This window comes from Zeus faber (genome assembly GCF_960531495.2).
Source record: "Zeus faber genome assembly, chromosome: 7".
Taxonomy (NCBI): domain Eukaryota; kingdom Metazoa; phylum Chordata; class Actinopteri; order Zeiformes; family Zeidae; genus Zeus; species Zeus faber.
Window position 1 is genome coordinate 24,807,934 of NC_137203.1, and position 20,622 is coordinate 24,828,555.

Consider the following 20,622-nt stretch of genomic DNA (forward strand, 5'->3'; position numbering starts at 1 on the left):
GGTCTTGTGGCGTGGTCCGAGTATGCACTGGTTAGTACCAACCAAAAGTGGTCCAAGGAAGAACAACTGGTGAACCGTTGTTCGAACCCAAGGCCCCCCCCCACGCTGTGATGATATTTGGGAAGATTGGGGCTACGTATTTTTCTCAACATCAACTTAACTCTATTGTCAAAGTAAACAAAGTAACTCCTTTGTCCACCTCACCTGTCTTGGTTAAGTTCAGCGCAGTGTTGATGGCCCATATTTCTGACACCAGGCCTGTCCGCCGGTGCCCCCCCCCCCTCCTCACATGGCGCTGAAACATGAGCAGAGAGCTGAGCGCCATCACGGAGAGGCCCAGAGAAATGGCATGAGTCCTAATGCCTGTTTTGGCAGGACTCACTGGGACACATGTCATGAGCACTGGCCTACTACTACTATCAACACACAGGCTTTTAGGAACGCCCTTCCCCTGGGAGTTTGCGGCCACGACACTGCCAAAAAATCAAACCTCTAGTAACAGAAACTTGAAATTTGGATTAAAACTTTCAGATCCTGCATCATTGTTTATTTTTTGGTCCAGGGTTCGCAGTTCCTTTCTCTCATCTGTTCTTCCGCTTATTACCTGAAGGGAGTTTGCTTTTATCAGCTTTTGTTGTGGTTTGAATGAAAACTGCAGCAGGATTGCAGCCCTGTCATCCTCCTCAACTTTTATCACGCCATCTTTTTCTCCTTCAGTCTGCTGGGCTGCGTTCACTCATATGGTGGGCCCGCATTTGCTTACACAATCATCCACACCCGTATATGGTGCACTCATAGGAATGGAGGCCACACTCGCTTTGCAAAATGTCATCCTGACTTAAGACTTGGTGTGTGGCTGTCTATGTCTCAATCTGCCGTGGAGTTATTTATGGTGCCCTTAAAGCACCATTGAACCCTGGGCATTTCTGGTTTACCACTTTGCTGCTTGTCTTGGCAGGACTCTGTCCTCGGGGCTGCCGAATGAAGGACAGTGGTCTTATTCAGTAGAAAGGGGAGCAAGGATCAGTCTAGCAGGTGCAGGCAGATTCACACTGGTAGTTGAGGAGCAGCTGTGGCATAGAGGTGCAAAACTCAGACACCGGTGGAGACGGCACAGACACAAGCATTCATCGAAAGCAGGCCGGCATCATTGGAATGCCAAGCTAATGTGCTTGATTTAAAAAATATATATATATTTTTATTTTATTTTTTGTTGTCCTTTGAAATTATTTCGTGTGTATGATGATCACATGTGTATCTTATGGCTCTTGTTACTCTCTGTCTGCAGGTTGCTGGCTCCGAGGCACCGCCAATAATGCACGGCATCTGCTCTGTAGCCCCACCCACTTCCTGCCTGTAGAGGAAGCGGCTGTGCCAGGATGTCCTCTCATCCCCAGCCGGTGCCACAGGGCCGGAGGGTTGTGGAAACCCGCCATCTACCGAACCCGGCCACGCTGCCGTTGCAGCTGCAACGGGCACACACGGTAAGAGACCTGGCGTGTTCTGTATTTGTCCCTGAAATACCATTCAAAGAATTTGGAAATAAACTGTTCTATTCTGTATTCTGTATTTGTATTCTTATAGAAATATTAGCTTTAATACAGGCATGTTGACTATTGACTTTATTTTACCAATTTTGATCATATATGATCTATATTGGTAGTATATAGTTTTCAGTATAAGTAAAATTGGTCATTTTCAGTAAAATCAGCAATTTCTTACAATCATAGATATCGTACTTTAGAATTCCGATTGACACAACGTTTGTTTGGATCACGTGCAAGGTACCTGCATATCATGTTGTATACCTTTTGAGGCATTTGGCTCCCTGGTAAAAATCTTCCAGCCAGGTAAGCAGCCTCCTACAGCCGCATGGCCACGTTTTGAGCGTGTAGTTTAGTGATGCTAGTCTTCCAAACTATTAGTTCATGGAAAGAAAATCGTTTCAATGATTCAGGAGTCTGGAATCACTCCGACTCAGAAAGATTGGCTCGACCAGGATCGACTTTGATATCCAACATTGCCGCTGTCCATGCGTCATATAAGTCCAACTCTTATCCGCAGTCCTGACCATGCCAGCGTGGCAGATATTTAGTAAACAGGGCATCAACCTGCACTTCTAAGGGCCCGCTCTCCTCTGTTCAAACAACATTCCCATGTTACAGTGTTGTGCACACAGATCGGCGCCCTCATTATATGTTTGAGTTAAAAGTTCATGTCATTGTGCAGCCATATTGAGGTCCCTGCGCATTGTTTTCACCCACACGTCCCAATTATCCTTTAAAGCAGCGATGGCAAAGCTGCCTGTGTTTCTGAGAAGGGCGCTCTCGTCAGTGTTGAAGGTCATTCAGTGGTCTCTTCTTGGGCAGGGCAATCTGAGAATGCCCCCCGTGTTCTACAACAGCTGCACTTCTAGTTAATCCCATCACGAATCATCAACACTCAGAACGACAAATGCAGACGTGCAGCCTCTCCCCAATCTATATGGAATTGGTGTAAGGGCCACTAGCCACACGGGTTACCCCTCTTCTTGAATTAGTGGACAGTTTCAAGGGAGTGAGAATCGAGAACAGAGGAGAAAAGGCTTAGGAGTAATTTTAAAGGAAGTGAGAGAGCGAAGGCTTTCTTTCTCAGAGGATTTCGGAATGTTTCTTGAAAAGGATTGGTTTGATGCATACGCGAGTCCTGGGTTTGTTCTGACGGCGTGTTGTGGTTTTGTGTTCCAGGAGGTTGGGCTAGTGGACTTCCACCCTCATGCCAGGGACTACAGTTCCCATCTAGCCCAGCCCCATCGCCGCCGGCCCTCCCTGCTCTCAGAGTTCCAACCTGGGAACGAAAGGTAGGCACCTTATCCCACCCTCTCTTATCCTGTTGTCTAGAATACGGGTTAAATAAAGACCCTTTTGGAGGAAGGATGAAGGAAATATTAAACGACCTGAAAATCATATCAGAAATAATTCGCCTTGAGTTCAAAATACCAAGCCTGTGTTAGTGTATATTTTTCTCAAACATGTCAAATGTTTATTTTCTTGATTCATCAAACTAATCTAAATCAAGGTCCTGTTTATACTTTAGACAGCGGGAAGCAGTATTTCCATTTTTCTCAATCTGAAAGATGTCAATTTTGATACTTTCAAAAATAATTGCAATGCTCACAGTTTGAATACCAAATATATTTTAATTCCACAGAAATGTAACAATCCCCCAACGATCACTCAAATGAAAGTCTCCACATGTTAATGCTTTTAATTGTCCTGTCATGTTTTTTCATCTTAATAATATTTGTTGGCTAAGAAATCAACAGTAAAGCCTCAACCATGCTGCATTGTTTTGTGCTGTATTATATTTGATGGAGCTTTCTGCCTGTTAACCTCCGCCCAGTGTAATCCTTATGTAATTGGCATTCGCAAACCGTTTCTCTGTAATGCAGTGTGAAACTGCTCCGCAGGGCAGTGAAGCATGCAGCTTTTTATGCTTTCTTCAGTAGAGTCTGAGCAAGTCAGGCACAGCGTTGTATGCATAGTGCTTCGGGTCTTGTACCTACTAAAGTGGTTTATTATTTATATAGTCATGCTTTTTGAGGATGACTCTTGATGAAGGGCAATTAATTATTGATGTGCTTCCTATGAATATTGCATGATGCTCAGAGGATATGACGCAAATATTTTTTATTTTTATAATAATAGATAATTATAACAACACTTTATTCTTTTTGATTGACATGGCATTTTTGGGGTATATGTTAAAGAATGCAAGAAACTGAAATGCCTTTATTATTGGTATTATTACGAGGTCCATCTAGGCAGTGCTCATTTTTGCCACTCTGGTCTCTACTAATTTTAAAGGGTATATTTAGAAGTTCTGTTTTTTAGGTGGGGCCTGGGGGGCGTTTAACATGCTATATCAAATGAAGCATGCAACACTAGCCTGAGGAATGCTATAGTGACACATTTGCAGACAGCAGATGGTGGAGTGTTCCAGCAACAGTGCGTGGACAATTAGTGTTTGGTGGCTGCGATTTTAACTATCAATCTGATAGAATCATGGTTGTGTTGTGCCCTTGTCGTGAAGCATATGGATGTGCACTGTTTAAGTCCAGTAGTAGCTAGTTCCAGCCTTAACAAACAGTGAAGAAACTCTAGGTCATGTGTAGGCTATGGGGGATGTGGTGCTGTGTCGGTGCTGGTGTCAGGTAGGTACACAGTTTTCTTCTAGTTACACAATATGCAGATACTGAAATACAGATACTTACCTAGGTTCATACATTTGATATTTCTTGGGCACAGCGCGGGGGAATGCATGGCTTTTTCTAAATGAAATTCCTAAAATGTAAGTGGTGGCCGGTCGGCCATAATTTATACGGATGTTGGATGTATTTCCGGCGACTTTTTTGCCACTACTATAGGTCACTGTAAAACAATGTTCCCAATTTGGAGACAAACCCACAAATCACCATACTGATGAAACCGGCACCAGGCAAACTAATGGCATACATAGAAGTCAAGCTCCTGATAGTTCTGTGTGTTTGCGAAAACAGCACCATACAATAGTTTACTAAGGCGTACAAATTTTTTGGTGTGTACTAAAGTGGTTGGTAATAACACGTGTATCAGTCAGTTTCTTTGACAGACACAGCTTGTAAGACTTTTACTTCTCAAGTGACTTCAAACATAATAATTGTATCTAATCAGGTGAATAGCAGTTAGCTGGTTTCCTAAGAGTTATAGGGACTGTGAAATGAGCTGCCGGTGTTGCCGCCGGCCAGGTATGTGTGTGGGAGCCTAGAGTCAAATATCAGACTGCTAAGAATTCTTTCATAAAAGCAAATTTTCCTGTTCTCCTTCTCGTACTCTGAATAGTGCCGCGTTGGCCTTGGCAAACCATTAGTTTATTCTCCGTTTAGATGCAGTCAGGCTTTTACAAAAGCCTCCATAATTCTGCACACATGGCTCCATGCCGATCAGACACAGTTGTCAAGTTGCTCATTGGGCTCATATGCCCAAAAAAAAAAAAGACCTTATAAATTACAGGGTCACTTTTTTCGGCACCATTTCCACCACATTTCATTAAATCAGTCGGAGACACACAAAATAAGTGCATATACCGTATGCTAAGGGTTGCAATAATTTGGGTTGGGACAAAATATTGATACTGGAATACATTATATTGTGATTCTTCCTCTTGCAATATGTTTTCAATACACTGGCGCCAAATATTGATATTTTTATTAAAACATGGTGGCGCTCTAAACTAGTGGTGTAACGGAACGTAGATGATCCGTGCGGATCGCCCCCCACGGTTCAGCACGCATGTGAACCCTGGATCAATATAAAATTTAACCATCATAGTGAAATACACTTTTACTGCCGCTGTTACTTTTTAACATAATTCCTAAAATCTGGATGCAGCATTGCAGTGAAAAGAAGATAGACAAGACAGATGCGTGCTGTGTTTTACTCTGAAGCACAATGATTGGTTTACAGTACATTGCGCTCTGTTGCTGCTACTTCACTACATGTGGTGAATGAGCTGCTGTACGTCGCTGCGATGCAGCTGCTCTTCCGCCATATTGGAGCCGTCAAGATCCGCTGGTAAACAAATACAATGTGTATTGAGAGATGCAGACTTCTCTACAAAACCGACTGTAACTGTTTCATTCTGAACTGATTTACATGAAATTTAGTTTGTTATAAACGTGAGAAATGGAACATGTACAACCAGTAACTGAATTTGATTCCAATAAGAACCATACTGGGTTCTTATTGGAATTAAATTCAGTTACTGGAGGTGGATCGACTCATATTTTTTCATTCACTACCATGTTTAAAGGAAGAAGGTATCATGCGTGCCTCATATTGCACTTTAATTTAACATTTGAGTTTTGATTATTTTATATATTTTAAGATGATATTCAAACATTGGACATCTTTTTGTTGTACATTGTTTCATCTCAGTTGTCAATTTCTGTGAAACTGACACCACGCTGCAGTGAATTAATACATACTTCCTACTTTTTGCCTTTTTAGTGGTATTTTTTCTTCTTCAGTTACACAGATATCGTGATGTATCGTAGATGAATTGTCTTGCAATGTATCAAGTATCGCAGAATCGCTGTATCGTGACACCATCGTTATCGTGGTCAACGTATCGTGATAGTATCGTGAGTTACTCTGCGATTCCCACCCATAGTAGTGATAGTTGGCACAGTGCGTATATTACAAAGAAGGGAGATGGAATACTTTGGAGCTGCTGGGCATACTATTACAGTTTACACTAAATTTTAATTGATATTAGGAAATCTTCGACTAAAAACGCACTAATAAAATTGGGTATACTCTTTATTTTCAGCAGCCTATTCTGTGTCTGCATGATAGGCACACAAGTAGGTGGAACAGTGTAGGCGGAATTGTCAGGTACATCCCAGAAAACAAAGTGTATATATACCACAAATTGAAAGAAACTCCTTGAAATGGAATTTCTCACACTGAAAAGGTGTTGCTTCTTCTAATTATTAACAGTCATGCTGACAATACCCCACTAGCTGGCAACTAGTAACAACATTGGGAGATTTATACTGTCGAAATTCCATTGTTGTTTTAGCTACATTTCAATGTAACGGCCACCGGAAATGCAGGAGGAAAACTGCTGTCATTTAAAATCTTATTTGTTGCCCATTATAAATTGCAATGACCTATGGCTGCTACAAGTTAGGGCTGTGAAGGAAGGTATTTTTTCTCACCACGGTGAAAAAGCTACTATCACCGCGGTACTACAGTTTACCACGGGTGGAGGGCCCTTTTTTTCATTTTTTATAAAAAATAAAATTTCAGTCATTAAAATAACAGTTCCTCCAAATAATGCTGAGTTTTTTATTTTTATTTGGGGGAACGTGGATAGGGCACGGAGCCGTTCCTCATGCGCACTGTGCATTTAACCATTCGCATTGAACTGCCGAATCCGATTTGACTGACAAAGTTCGGGTCAAGGCTGGTACAGCCCTAGAAATAATTAATGATCAGACACACACAAAATAAATCCCCCATATGTTTAAAAGCTGAAGTGATGAGCAGAGCGACTTGAACCGTCAATGATGATAAATAAACAATGATTATTGTGTTGATATTTCATCTCACACACAATATGCACTCGTGTAACATTCACCAGGAAAAAAAAAAATACAAAAACCAAATAAATATAAATAATTAAATTAATATAATTTTTTATTTTTTGCGGTGATGACGGTAATGAGCTCAACCCCGCGGTGACGTCATGTGACAGCAGTATTGCTGTAATGTATTTATTGTCACAGCCTTAGTTGTAATCGTTGATTTAATTAACTATGGTAATTTATCTCATGGGATCCTTGGCTACGGGCTGATTCTGAATCTGCTGGTTTTCAACTGTTGACATTCTACATAGCGAGTTACTTCCTTTTCCTGGCTGGAAATTGAAGTTACAGATCATTACATCACGTCACCATTCTACTTGCGTGGTGCTACCAAATTATATTTAATGGCTATGGTTATTCTGTTCTGTTTAATGTAATTAATAGCTTTCACTGTACGCACCCAGTGCGGGCCAGGTGTCTAGGGCTCTCTCCAGCTCTCTCAACTAAACCCCATCATTTATCTTTATTAAATTAACAACACGCTAACCAATAATAATTTTATTCTACATTGCAGTAGGAGTGTGGGTGAATGACCGATGAGACCGCTTGTGGTTGGTAAATTAATGGTGTCATTTTAAATTATGACTCATCCGTACTGATTTATTCAAGGCTCTCAGTTCTTGAAAATGATGTTCAGTTGTCAGCCAAACTGGGCTAGTTTGGACCCTCAGTGGCTTTGGTTGCTTTTGTCTGCCACGAAGACCCATTAAGAAATATTAAACACAGAGGTCCTTGGGAACCTTGTTTTCTTTTCAGCGGTGGCTCTCACAATATGGATACTCAAAGATGTGGTTCAAGCTTGATTTTATATTTGTTGATTGATTGAGATCACACAGCATTCTTCTCTGTCTTTAACATTGCTTTGATTAATGTCTGTGGGAGACCGGGAAACAATAAAAGTAGTGGCCTGTGTGTTTTGTCTGAGTAGAGTAAAGCTCTACTCTAAAGCTGATTTAGTTAACCTTTGTGATGTAATATAGCACGAACATGTACTGTTGTTTTGCAGCAAATGTGAGTCTTTCAACTCTCAGGCACTCTGTTGATATTCCCTTTCTAGTCCCCTGGGGGGGACTGTTTTCCGGTGTGGGTTGGGGTGTGGGGGGGCGGCTGTTGGCCTTTTGCTTCTGCGGCGGGGCTTCTCTGCAGTGGGCGCCCCGGGTGCTGGGGGTGGCGGAGGGCCTGTATACCTGCCGGCATCCGGGGGGCGGGGTGTAACATCGAGGTGCCCTACTGGGCACCCGCTGCTACGTGTATGGGCACATGGCACTAACGCCGGGCTGACGTCTGGTCAGCTGCGATGGGGTGGGCCTCCTCCTTGTGCTGGCCGTTGGTGGGCATGGAAGTCCTGCCGGCTCGCCTGTGGAGCAGGCGGCTCGGGCGGGGTGTCGGTGTGTCGCCGTGGGGCTGGGATCCGGGCCCGCGGTCCGTGCCTTGCCCCTGTGGCCCGGGTTCTGTGCCGGCGGCTGCGTCTTGTGCCTGCACCCGGGCGTTGGTTGTATGTGTGCGCCCCTGGGGTGCGGGGTCTCATCGTGCTCCCTGGGACTGGGTCATGCTCCTCGAGGCTGGGCGTGGGGTTGCTCCATGGCCCTCTGGCTTCTCTGGGGGCCTGGGGGTCTTCTGTGCCCGCAGGGCAGGGTACTCGGGGGTTTCCTGCAGCCGTAGGGTGTCCACAGAGCTGCGGAGTTCAGGGGGGCTTCGGGGCCCCTTCTACTGCTCGGAGGCGCCGCGACATATTACCAACCTTCTTCACCAATGCCAATAGGGATAAGTCATGTACACTCACCGGTGGACATCTTACACACTCACCATCACACCTGCTTCAAGTGCACCCCAGCACCCTCCTGGTTGCATTCCTCTTCTTTCCTCCCTCATTTGCTGCCATAACTATGAGAGGAAGAGGCCACGTGACCTAATTCACAGTTTTTCGATACATGTTGTCATTCAATGTTCATGTTTTTGTGTAAATGTTGTTTGTTTCTATGTTTATTTGTCTCATTGTGGGGATTCTCCCCCTCTTGGAGTAGTGATCAGTTATTTATAGACTCAAACATGATAAATAGTTCTCCAAAGATGAGGGTTGGTGGTGGCTCTCCATAACCAAAAACTGTGCTCTTGTCATTCTAAAGGTTGTCCACAGGACAGAGTTATTGCAGCAGTTCTTGATGATATAAGAATTAATAAAGAGTTGCATTACAGGTTGAGAACTTAAACTCCACTTGCAGACTAACTCTGTCCTGAATGCAATGGCACACAAACGCTCTGTGTTGTATGCCCAGCATGCTGACAGCACAGGTTTAAAAAAAAAAAAAAAAAAGATATTCCCTTTCTAAATCCTGAAGAGAAAGCTCCGTTATTTCAGCTTCATTAAAGCTATATTGGGAAAAACAAAGAGGCAGGGTTTGGGCCTTATTTGATGGACAATATTGGTGGAGCACTAGTGAATGTTATTTTACTTTACTTGGCTTATGAGGGACATGTAAAATCATTTTATCCTGGTCAATGTTTTTTTATTTTGTTAAAGGGGACCTATTATGGTTTTCCCTATTTTCTGTCATATGTATATAATGTTACAGTGCTGGATGTTCATACTAGACGTGGCCAAATAATGAGGTAAGCTAATGACAAAGTCATCGCTGTGAACACTCAGGCTTCTGACGCTCTGAACCCTCAGTTTTCAAAGGTTTTTTTTCTCCTCTCTGCACGAGCCCACGTCAGCTCGTCACAGATTCCTTCATATGGTCATCTGCTCGATCCACTGTGTGTTTCTTCAAACAAAACCAATAAAAATAGTGTTTTTATTGTCGATGTTTTTATTTTATTTTCTGACGTTTACATGAAACAAAAAATCCCGGTGTGCAAGAGTCACGGTGTGGTGTCCCTGTCCCACTGCTTATTTCTTGTCTCAATTTGTTCAGAAACTGATTTTAGTGGACTGATGAGGTGAAATCAGTGAAAGTTTGTAATAATAAATAAATAATAATAAAATGGAGCCCATAGTCAAGCTCAAACCCTATTGGCTCACAGAATCCAGAACTTGTGCTTAAACTTCATCGGCTTAAAACTATAGGCTTGGCTGCTCATTCACAATTAAAGCTATAGACATTGAAACAGCCTGGTTTGGAAAACTCTAGGTTTAGAGGCGTGTCACAGTGTTTCAAATGTATAATCCAAGTGGTATTTTCAGCAAAAAAAATCAAAGTTATTTGGAGACCTCAGAGACCTATATTTACATGTGTAAAAAGGAGCAGCATAGTAGGTCCCCTTTAAGAATACGCGTCCTGGATCATTTTTAGACACTCTCGGTATTTAAACCATCCTCTGCTTTTTCAGTTTCACCCATCCCAGCTGCGGTGCTGCCTGCCTGGGCATCTCACTTACCCAGCCCTCCATGGCTGTACACACAGCAGCCAGGGTGGTGGGGATTGGCAGAGGCACCAACTGTGTCAAGCTTCACGATAACGCTGCTATCGGCATGCACAATCTCTGCTGTACTTATAATGGAGCCCAAGCCAGTGAGAAACAAATGGAGCTGTTGTTGGATATGTTATTGCTGCCCTTCCCCCTACACACACACACACACACACACGCACACACGCACGCACGCACGCACACACACACACACACACACACACACACACACAACTCCTTACAAATCCTCCTGAGGGATCAGATTATGTTGCATGTTCTGCAGAGGGAGAGTGAGAGAGGGAGACGGGGAGCAGTGAGAGGGAGAGACAGCTTGATGATGTGATTATGTAAGTGTCAACCCTCTATGGAAATCAGTGGAAGCGTGTGAGTGAATGAGCATGAAAAATGTTGTGTGGGGGAAGTGCTTTCTTTCACACACCATCTGGGCATTCATCTTTTTGCCACCTATCTTTTTCCAAGCGCTGTTTAGGCAATTACACATAAATATAGCCACAATTAATCTCTGTCCATAACACCCCATGACACCTTTTACTATGCAAATCCTGCACCACATATTACATAAGTCTATGCTATACAACCCATTCTGCGGCTAGAGAAAGGTCTATCAGACAGGGCCTTCGTCATTAAACCACTAAAGCAGCACTGGCACCCTGCGAGACAGAGAGAGGCTCCATGCTCCTCGGCACACTGGAAAACCACACAGTAGGCCATTGTGGGCCTGGACCAGCAATTATGGTTGTGTTTCCCAGCTTTCCCTCTTCTCTTCAGCAGCCACTTCCATTTTGACATTGGCAGAAAAGTCTCTGACATTCTGGCATCTGCCTCGAGGCCAAGCTTGAGAAAACCATTTCCTCAGATCGAACAGAGCACCATTTATGAGTGGGCTGATGAACTTTCTCAGATCTAGGTAGCTTGTGAAGTTAACATTCAGAAGCTGTCATTTGACTATGTGGTGAGAGCATGCTTTATTGCCGCGCTCTAGTGTGTGGCATTCTCTATTTTCACTCCCCTCCAATAAACCCATGACTTTCATGAATGTGATTTAACAAGTGTGTAATGTGGTTACAGCAGTACCACACTTACAGCAGATCGTGGCCCATCACATTATGTCAAGCCACTTCCCCTCCTCCATTGATTGTGTTGCTGTATTTGTTAGCACTCCTTGTTAACAATTTCTCATGATTTTTTTTTTCTTCTTATCCTTGATACTGTGCAGGGACAATGGCTCCCACTATAGGTCAAAAGGGAATGCATTATTCCTTCCTCTGTCATTGGCCATTAGCTGGCCAATAACGGCATGCACAAGCCACAGAGTGCTTCAACCCTCCACTCAGTACTATATATAAGACCATTAGATGGTAGCGTTCCAGTGAGTCACTGTTTCCACTTTTTTACTTTGCCTCTCTTTCCACTTCCAGCTCCCAGTGACCCATTTCATGTTCCCACTCTACTGAGCAATTGTCTTCTATGATTACTTTCTATTGCTCATGTTCAAACCAAAGTCCACCAGCTGATTTCTTTCCTGCACAGAGAAGGCACAAAAGTGTTGCATTATTTTTCGTAGTTAAACCAAATACCTGGCTGTGACCTATCCTATTTGGCTTGTGTGCAAAAGGCTGTTTGTTTGGCTACATCCAGCATTTGTCCAAAAGAGGCAAATTTTATTAATGTTTGAACAAAGCCATTGCACGCCTCATTCTTCAGTCAGATCAATATTGTCACATTCATATTGGTGGCTAGACAGCTCAGATTGTTTAACTGCAAAGATGACACTGCAACGTCAGAACCATCTGAATCATTGATTTTCCCCCCTATAATTTTTTTACCGCTTGATATGCACTGTCTTTGACTGGAATCTTCCTTAAACGTGAACAGTAGCTGCCCTGTGATACCTGCATGGACTATACACATGAGCACATGTCGGATAACATTTCCAAACTTCAAACACAGGGCTGATATTTTTGGCTTTGCTGAAATATTAGGTTTTTGTCACAGTATTGTGGAGAAAATAAATCTTCAATGAAAACATACAAACAGAAAAAAAAAAAAGTTTCTACAGCCTCTACATTGATTGCGTTACCTTGGAAACCATATGGGTCCAGTGACATAGCACAGAGCAAAGTCATCCTGTATTAATACCTGGATTCTGTGCTGCACATTGTATTTGAGTGGTTCTTTCTGACCTACTGTGCTTTAACTTGCCCCAACAGAGGCCAGGAGCAGCACATCCGCTATGAACACATATACTTGCCGGAACCTAACAACCAATCAGAGGTGGAGTATGCAGAGATGAAACGGCCTCGTTTGGAGATGGGGCCAGACTCTCTGATGAGGCACTCAGCGCATCGTCCTCCACTTCCTCTGGGCGGGGCCGAGGACATGGCCAAGGTCAGTGCTGGATTTTCTGGTCATTCATTTATTTTCTTCCATCTTTTTACTTTTCACTCTAATTACTAGTGCTATCTATCACTGTCTGCACTTTTGGTGTTGACACCTGACTAACAGTGCAACCCAACCTCCAGTTGGGTGCAAGTCCCCTCCAAACAAAACCCCCCCACCCATTGAATTCCACTTGTCTAAGTAGGCCAGTCATAAAAAAGACACGCTGGAAAAGCACCTGCTTCAACTTTCAGTCAATATTTTTCTAAATGAGAATATCAGTGCAATTCATGCAGAATTTGTGGTGAAGATGTTGAAAAAGTGGAGGCCAAAAACAAAATCAAAATTTTGTGTATAAGTGAAAGGTTAGGAGATGTGTATGTTTATTTGGAGAGCATGCCATCTGTAAACACTTTATAAAATTGTTGTGACGGAGTGCACAGTGAGGCTGACGTTAGATTCACCTGTCCTTCTTGGCCAAAGATCAGTTGTAAAGTATTGAATTTGTCTGTCTTGATTTCACAGACATCTGACATCTCTTCGATATTTTGTGAAATGTAACTTAAAAAAATTGGTGTAAAATCTGGGGCATAACTTATAAATAAGATATTGTCTGGTTCGGCCTGTTGTAGATATCTCATGAATGATTCATCATATGTCGTAATCCTGTTTATGTAGAAATTGCAGTCTGAGCGGTACGAACACTACTCATTTCAGTCTTTCTCCACAAATATTTCTCGTGTCAATCCCTATGGTTGGATATGAGATTACGAGTTGGCCTTTAGTTAACCATTTCTTCTGTGTCGATCTCTGATAGTTTTCTTTAGACAGAACTGTGTGTGTGTGTGTGTGTGTGTGTGTGTGTGTGTGTGTGTGTGTGTGTGTGTGTGTGTGTGTGTGTGTGTGTGTGTGTGTGTGTGTGTGTGTGTGTGTGTGTGTGTGTGTGTGTGTGTGTGTGTGTATTCATATTGCGATTAGAATCAACAACCATACACTGGGCAGCCCTATTTTAAATCTTAAGCGGTTAATTTTCATGCACGTTGTTGTTGAGCTTGGTTGCAGGGACAAATATCTAAGCTGCGAGTGTTAAAGAACCTTGTGAAGTTTTATCACCTAACCTAGATATTTCAAGTCGAACAGCGGCTGCTGCAGTGGCCATCTTGGTCAGTCCCAATACAATTAGCACCCAATGTTGAGGTACATCTTGTTGAGAACTGTTTTACCTCTAGAACCCTAATGCTGTTAAAATAAACTTAAACATATAGGATAAAATTAACGTACTGTATCTTATTATAGAAATGTTAGTGAATTTGGTGTGTGTAAACTATGCGTCAGTAATTGGCACATGAGCACTGTGCAGAATTGGGCAATTGTTCAAGTCCTCTGCTGCTTTGAGATCTTAATTGATTTTAAACATGTACAGATTGAGAATACAATGCCATCATCTCATTTCAATTGCAATAAATCTGTGTCTTCTCCTCCCATCTGACTAATTATAACTCACTAACATGAGATAACATTTCATAAAAGAGAGTACCCCTCCTCTTCACAGAGGGGAAACAAATAAGGTTAAACATGAATTATTTATGTTTTCAAATAAAACCTTTATTACCCTCAAGGACCCTGGCAAAAAAGTAAAGTCGCATAAAATGTTTTTCTCTAAATTGGCTTCTGTAGAGACTGCTGGTATCAATATAGACATGCAACACCACAAGCAGAGGAGCGGATTTCTCTACCGTGGCATAGCTGCAGCTCCGCCACCAGCAGTGGGAAGGCTGAGGCAGTTGTGAAAGAGCAATTAATAAATAATAGAGCTGACCTAGATTTCAAAAGACTGCCAGGATATGAAACTCTACGAGCGGCAGATCAAACAGGCAGCTTTCCAGTGAGGGGCCGCTGATGGGAAGATGTTCCTAACATTACGCAGAGCACTTCAAACTGCCATGGAAGGCAGGCAGCCAAGGAATGGTAAATAGATACTCCAATAAAGGGCAGCAGGAAACACACACACACACACACACACACACACACACACACACACACACACACACACACACACACACACACACACACACACACACACACACACACACACACACACACACACACACACACACACACACACACACTCTTGAGCCAGCAGAGAAATACTCTGGAATGTCAGTTATTCCCACAAGAGCACGGCGTGCTGTAAAGCAATTATATAAGTCATGTCAGTTGCAATCATTGTATGGAAAGAGTGAGCCAACCCAAAGAAGGGGGGAGGCATAGTCAGGGCCGCTCAGCAGGCCGAAGGGCAAATTTAGACAATCATTTAGACATTTCGACAATCGCAGATAAAAAAAAAAAAAAAAAGAAACAGGGAAAGGGAAGAATGGAGAGACCAGGGCCAACAGGAAAAGTGCGAGTGGGCTGCTACTATCAGACTACCTCCAGACTAAATGGATGCTTGTATCATGACTCGGGCCACATTGTTTGCACAGCAGGCACAAAAGGGAATTATTTTACTTTCCTACACCAGTGTACCGTCACCAGGCTCCTGTGGTAACAAAGCGCAAGCCTCTGATTCACCCTACTGTGTCTTGATGTATAATGGGGAACAGGCAGAGCCTATGGCTTAATCACACAAAGCACAGCAGACCTCCTCGCACTACAATAAGGGGCCTTGTTTTCTTTCCTGAAAGAGGGCTGGATTAGATGGGGTGATGGTGGTCTGCTGTCTAAGCCTCGCTTGTTGATCGGCCCTGGCCCATGGGCAACGTAAATTGGAATGGGTGAGCTGTGTGTGTGTCTTTGAACAAGAGCCTGGAGTGTTTGGTGAGGAGGAGGACTGCGGGACTGACTGTCAGTTCTTCACACCTCTCAGTTGTGACCTTGCTTGCATTTCAATGTGTGCCACACATACACACAAAAAAAAAAGGTCATTGTGTGGGCGGTGCTGTCTGCGTGGCCAGGATAGTGAGGCTTTTGTGGAAAGCCGCACGGAGGGAGGCTGACTAGAATGTGTGTGAATGGTGTGGAAGCCAAGTGGGCTGCACCAGTCAGGCAGGTTAGATAGTTGTTGTGTGCATGTATGCAGTCCGCTTGGTAGGTATTCCTGCTTGCCTCCCAGGTGAAGGTTACTTTTATTATCTCCAGTCATAACACCGGTAGTAGCTCTGTATCTGGGCTGATAGCTATTTTGGCACATTGTGTTCGGTGAACAACCGAGCAATGAGTCACCACACTCTGGCAGTGAATAAGAATACTTTTCATTCCACAGTGATGCTATAGCGCTAGCGTTTAAGTAATTCAACTGACGTCATGGGGAATAGGGGTGGGCCGATTGATCGGATGGAGCGGCTATCCTTCATGGATATTGTGTTTTGTCCGATTACGATTGTCTTCCGATCATCTGAAGATAAGACGATAAAAAGCTGAATAGTATTTTATACAATGAGCTTGCACAGAACTCGTAATGTAATTAAGAAGTTCAGATTCTTTGATTCACTTTAGAGTATTTGCTTTAGAAAGTTTGATTGAATCAAAAACAAAATAAATATGGCAAGTCGGCCTGAATCTAAACAAATAATAATGTTTGTGGTGTCGCCCGTCTTCTTCGGCATGTCTTGTCTACATATTTGACACAGTGGACATTTATTGTCTGCTTTGGGTCGGAACTGAAATATCCCAAAAAACACCAGGCTATGGATGTATGTGGCCCTGTTGTCAACGCCCCATCATCTTTCTCCTTCTCCAAGTTGCTTTGGACACCGCCGCTCTGTCTCTGCTGCGATGTGTTTACAAACCCAACCTTCCCTTGAGGGAGAAGCGGGGGGCTTCTTTCTATATCGACAAACCTAATTGGCTGGAGGTGAAAGGTCAGCTTTAGATCGTCCAAATTGATTGGCTTTCCGTTGCTACTTGCCAAAAGTTTCTATATAGAACAATACTTTGCAATCTCACATACTTTGCAGAAGTTCTTGCACCTGCTGTTGTGTGCTGTTCTGCTATGCAGAGGAGTGTGCACAATCTGAACCAGAGGGAATATTGTGAACTTTTTGTGAACACCCTCTAGAGTGTGATAACAGGATGTCCACTGCCTTTTGGAGTTATCTGTAACCATCAGCTAGAATGAAAAAAATCAACCTTAATATTCATGTTAATGAGGGTAAAGGCCAGAGTGGTAAGCTACAGAACAAGACGGCAAACTTCCTATTAGTGTTGCTGTGGTGATTTTGAAGGGTCGCTTAAGCAAATTCTCATTATGTTGCCTAGTCTACAAATCAGAAGAAAACATTGTAAACTAACTACAATTGCTAGAGCATGTTGTCTCCAGTAAAACATCTGGTTTGTGCCACATGAAGGCAAAGGCTGAATTTCTATTCTTTGAATTTTAATGTATGTTCTGTAGTGTCTATGCATCTGTAGTGCCTTGTATTTAACACTGGAGCAGAAAATGATTTTGGTTGGTGGCCATTAACTGCACCTTGCTACCATTTGAATGAGGCATTAGACGACACATCTGGCAGGCGCATCACACACAGAACATGCACTGCCGGAGAAAAACAACCGTGACACAGACACACAGCCATGAATATCCTGCAATAATATCTTCTAAATGTGACAAGGGTTGTCAAGGACATGTGAGAAGTGCGGTTGAGCTTGACCCCGTGGGGATTAGCTATCGACTGTAATCTCACATTGTGTCACAGGTGTAGTGGTTTTGGACAGATGTGTTTTTCTACTCTCGAGAGGAGGCTCTCGCAGCCTGGAGCCGGGGGGGGGGGGGGGGGGACTCTGTGGTCCTGGAGAACTCGGAGAAGTCAGGGGTCCTTTGACTGAAGTAGGAGATACACTTAAAGACGTAAGAACCACCGGGAAGGATGTCCCAGAACACCGTCAGCAGAACACTCAATAAGTGTTGAAGTCAATAACTCAGCAGTGAAAGAAGCACGAACTCGACAGCGAGAGGAGTTGGCAGTGGCTTTCCTTTACATATAGATCAAAAAAATAAAATATATAGGGAAATCAAATTCAGTGCCCTTTATTGACAGTACTCGTATTTCCTGAAGTAGTGACCAGGGCTTTTATTTACCTCAACTGCTCTCTGGGTGCTGTGCTCCTCAGAACAAATACACCTAAAATAAACTTGCATTGTTCTCTTTTTGTTCGAAGACACGGGGCTCGCTCGCTCCATTTCGCAATCCCCTGTCCTGATACCAGGCGGAACGTGCCTTCGTTTGGTTTCAAATGTGTGTACCATACAAGTAGAAACAAAAACAATAGATCTAAAATAAAAACACAGGAACACCGACACGGGAACCTTACGGAATGAAGCTCCGCAGCGCAGTGCTAGAGGGGAGAAAACCCCCCCCCCCCCAAAAAAAACATACTGACTCGGATTCAACCTTGTTTACCTGTTTTTATTTGACTAACAGGTTATATTTGAGGAGATACGATATCTATATAACATGCTCTGAATGTGGCAGCTCCAATAAAAAAAAGCTTCATCCCCTGCCATAACACAACAGCATTTGGACCGATCGTGACAAGGGGGAGCTCTCAGAACGAGAAAAGACAAGGTTTGCCTCTGTGGCTTGCGCTGAGAACACCACAAGAACCCAGATCACCCCCTTAATTTGTTCTTATCTTGTTCTGAGCACGTCTTTTTGCCCCCCGCGTGTGTGCATATTTTAAAAATGGCTGTGAAACCTGACTTTATATCAAGAATGCCTGCTTTATTAAAACCATTGGGTACTGGTGCCTTATGATGCGATGTAGGCTTGAGGAGAATGACAATGAAATGGGCAATCGACTCCATCGATCAGCAATTGACATTAATGACACATGACAATTTTAATTTTTTTTTAATCCACCAGAAAAAAACAGAGCATTGAAACTGTACCATGTAAGTGCAATTCACTGTGTTCTGAAACTGATCGCGGGAGCAGGGAGGGGGAGAGGGGGTGGAGGAAGAGAGTGGAAAATGAAAATGATTTAAACTGAAACTTGGATATATATTTTTTTTAATATTTTGCCAATGCAACCAGGAATACATTTTTTTTTTAAAGTTAGATATTATGTTGTGTATCTCTCAGGGATCAGAGTGGTTTATGTTATGTCATGATTTCTACTTTTACATCACCACGAGTTGCCCCAGTAGAGCCTAGTTAGTAATTCCTGGCATGCAGAGCTCTTACAGAGATTTAGGGCTGACAAAATCCTGAGTCGGGTACAGCCCTACAGATACTAGTAATTTGTTCATACAAAGGAGGATATTTTCATTTTAGGCAAGTTATGAAACAACAGTGCACAGCTCTTCTAAGCATACCTTGGCACAGGCATTTTCCTCACAGCAGGACCGTAAGGTTGTAGTCAAGCCAGCCTCCTCAATATAAGTCCTCTCATATAACCTGTCATCTAAAAATAACCCTGAACAACTTGGCCTGATCACACAGAACGATAGTATGTACGAGTAAGTCAAGACGAGCCAAACGCTCACACACAGGATGCAGGGTTTTTCCTGGCTCAAAATAAGGCCGAGGTGGTAACTTTGCGTGACAGCAACTGCTTTACTGCCACCGTCAACTCTATGTGTCGTCTCCATACGTTATTTATTATTGTAATTGCAATGTACGTTCAGGTCTCAGAGAGACCACTACAGTGTATTGAGATATATAAAAAATGAAATTACATCATTTAGCAGATGCTTTTGTCCAAAGCGACCCTACAATTATTCAGACACCGATGCAGGCAGCCATCAGGAGCGATTAAGTGTCTTGCATAAGGACACTACAGCATGCTATCAGGAGGATTCGGGGATCCAACCAGCAAATGTCAGATTACTAGACGACCTGTTCTACCTCCTCCTTTGTTCGCCTTTTAAAACATTTTAACAAGTTCCCTGAAGTCTGTTTCCTCCTGATGTGTTTTATTGGGCTATTTTTTCCCCCTCATACTAAGTCTGGATTTATGGTGCTATCTCTCAAAAAGCCCCAAGGTTCTTTTTGTTGGTGTTGTGAGATTTTATATATTTCTTTTTTTTACCGGCTCACAGTTCAGGCTCAAAAAAATTAATTGCATGAATCTCCCATTAAGTTTTTTATTTTAATTGTATTTTTTTTTTACCTCACCTGGGATACCCTGGGATGTGACTCTGGTTTACCAAAGAGGGATCAGGTTTGCTGCTCAGCTGATGAGCTGATGAGATGTCGGTTATTTTGATCAAAAGACAATTCCCATTTCTGAGCTGGAAAGCATGACTAACGATTGCTTCTTGAACTAAGAGCTTTATCTCTATTTTGCCCCACTTCCTCCTAATCTCCCCGGCTGTCTCAACAGTTGCACATTTTAAACAAAGACGCTCGCAGATTATCAGACACCAACGGCCTCCTAAATAATCCTGACGAGAGAGGCTGCAACTTCATATTCATTAGTGTGCTGTGGTAACTGTGAGGCACTGACACAGCCTTCCTTTACCCACAGGACATAATTACTGGAGTGTGGTGCCTTCCCCAAGGAGGCACAGGCAGTGTTTAGAATTGTGCTTAGTGAAGTAACCCAGCTGCTCTTTCTTTGGAATAGGCGATTTTCCCCTCCAAACAGAGAAACTGTGTCAATTATAGATGTAGGTGCACAGACTGTATGGCTGCAGGGCCATGATG

The 20,622-nt window shown here is 43.0% G+C and overlaps 1 protein-coding gene across 1 annotated transcript in view; it reads left to right on the plus strand.

The window, feature by feature from the left end:
* Positions 1-1,379: 1,379 nt before the first annotated feature.
* Positions 1,380-20,622, plus strand: part of ncor2 (nuclear receptor corepressor 2) — a gene marked incomplete at its 5' end in the record, with an annotated part of 86,160 nt that continues 66,917 nt past the window's right edge. Inside the window, 3 exons of the mRNA XM_080004680.1 lie at positions 1,380-1,484; positions 2,727-2,839; positions 12,808-12,985. Coding sequence (XP_079860806.1) covers positions 1,380-1,484; positions 2,727-2,839; positions 12,808-12,985 — 396 coding nt within the window. The remainder of the gene's footprint in view (positions 1,485-2,726; positions 2,840-12,807; positions 12,986-20,622) is intronic.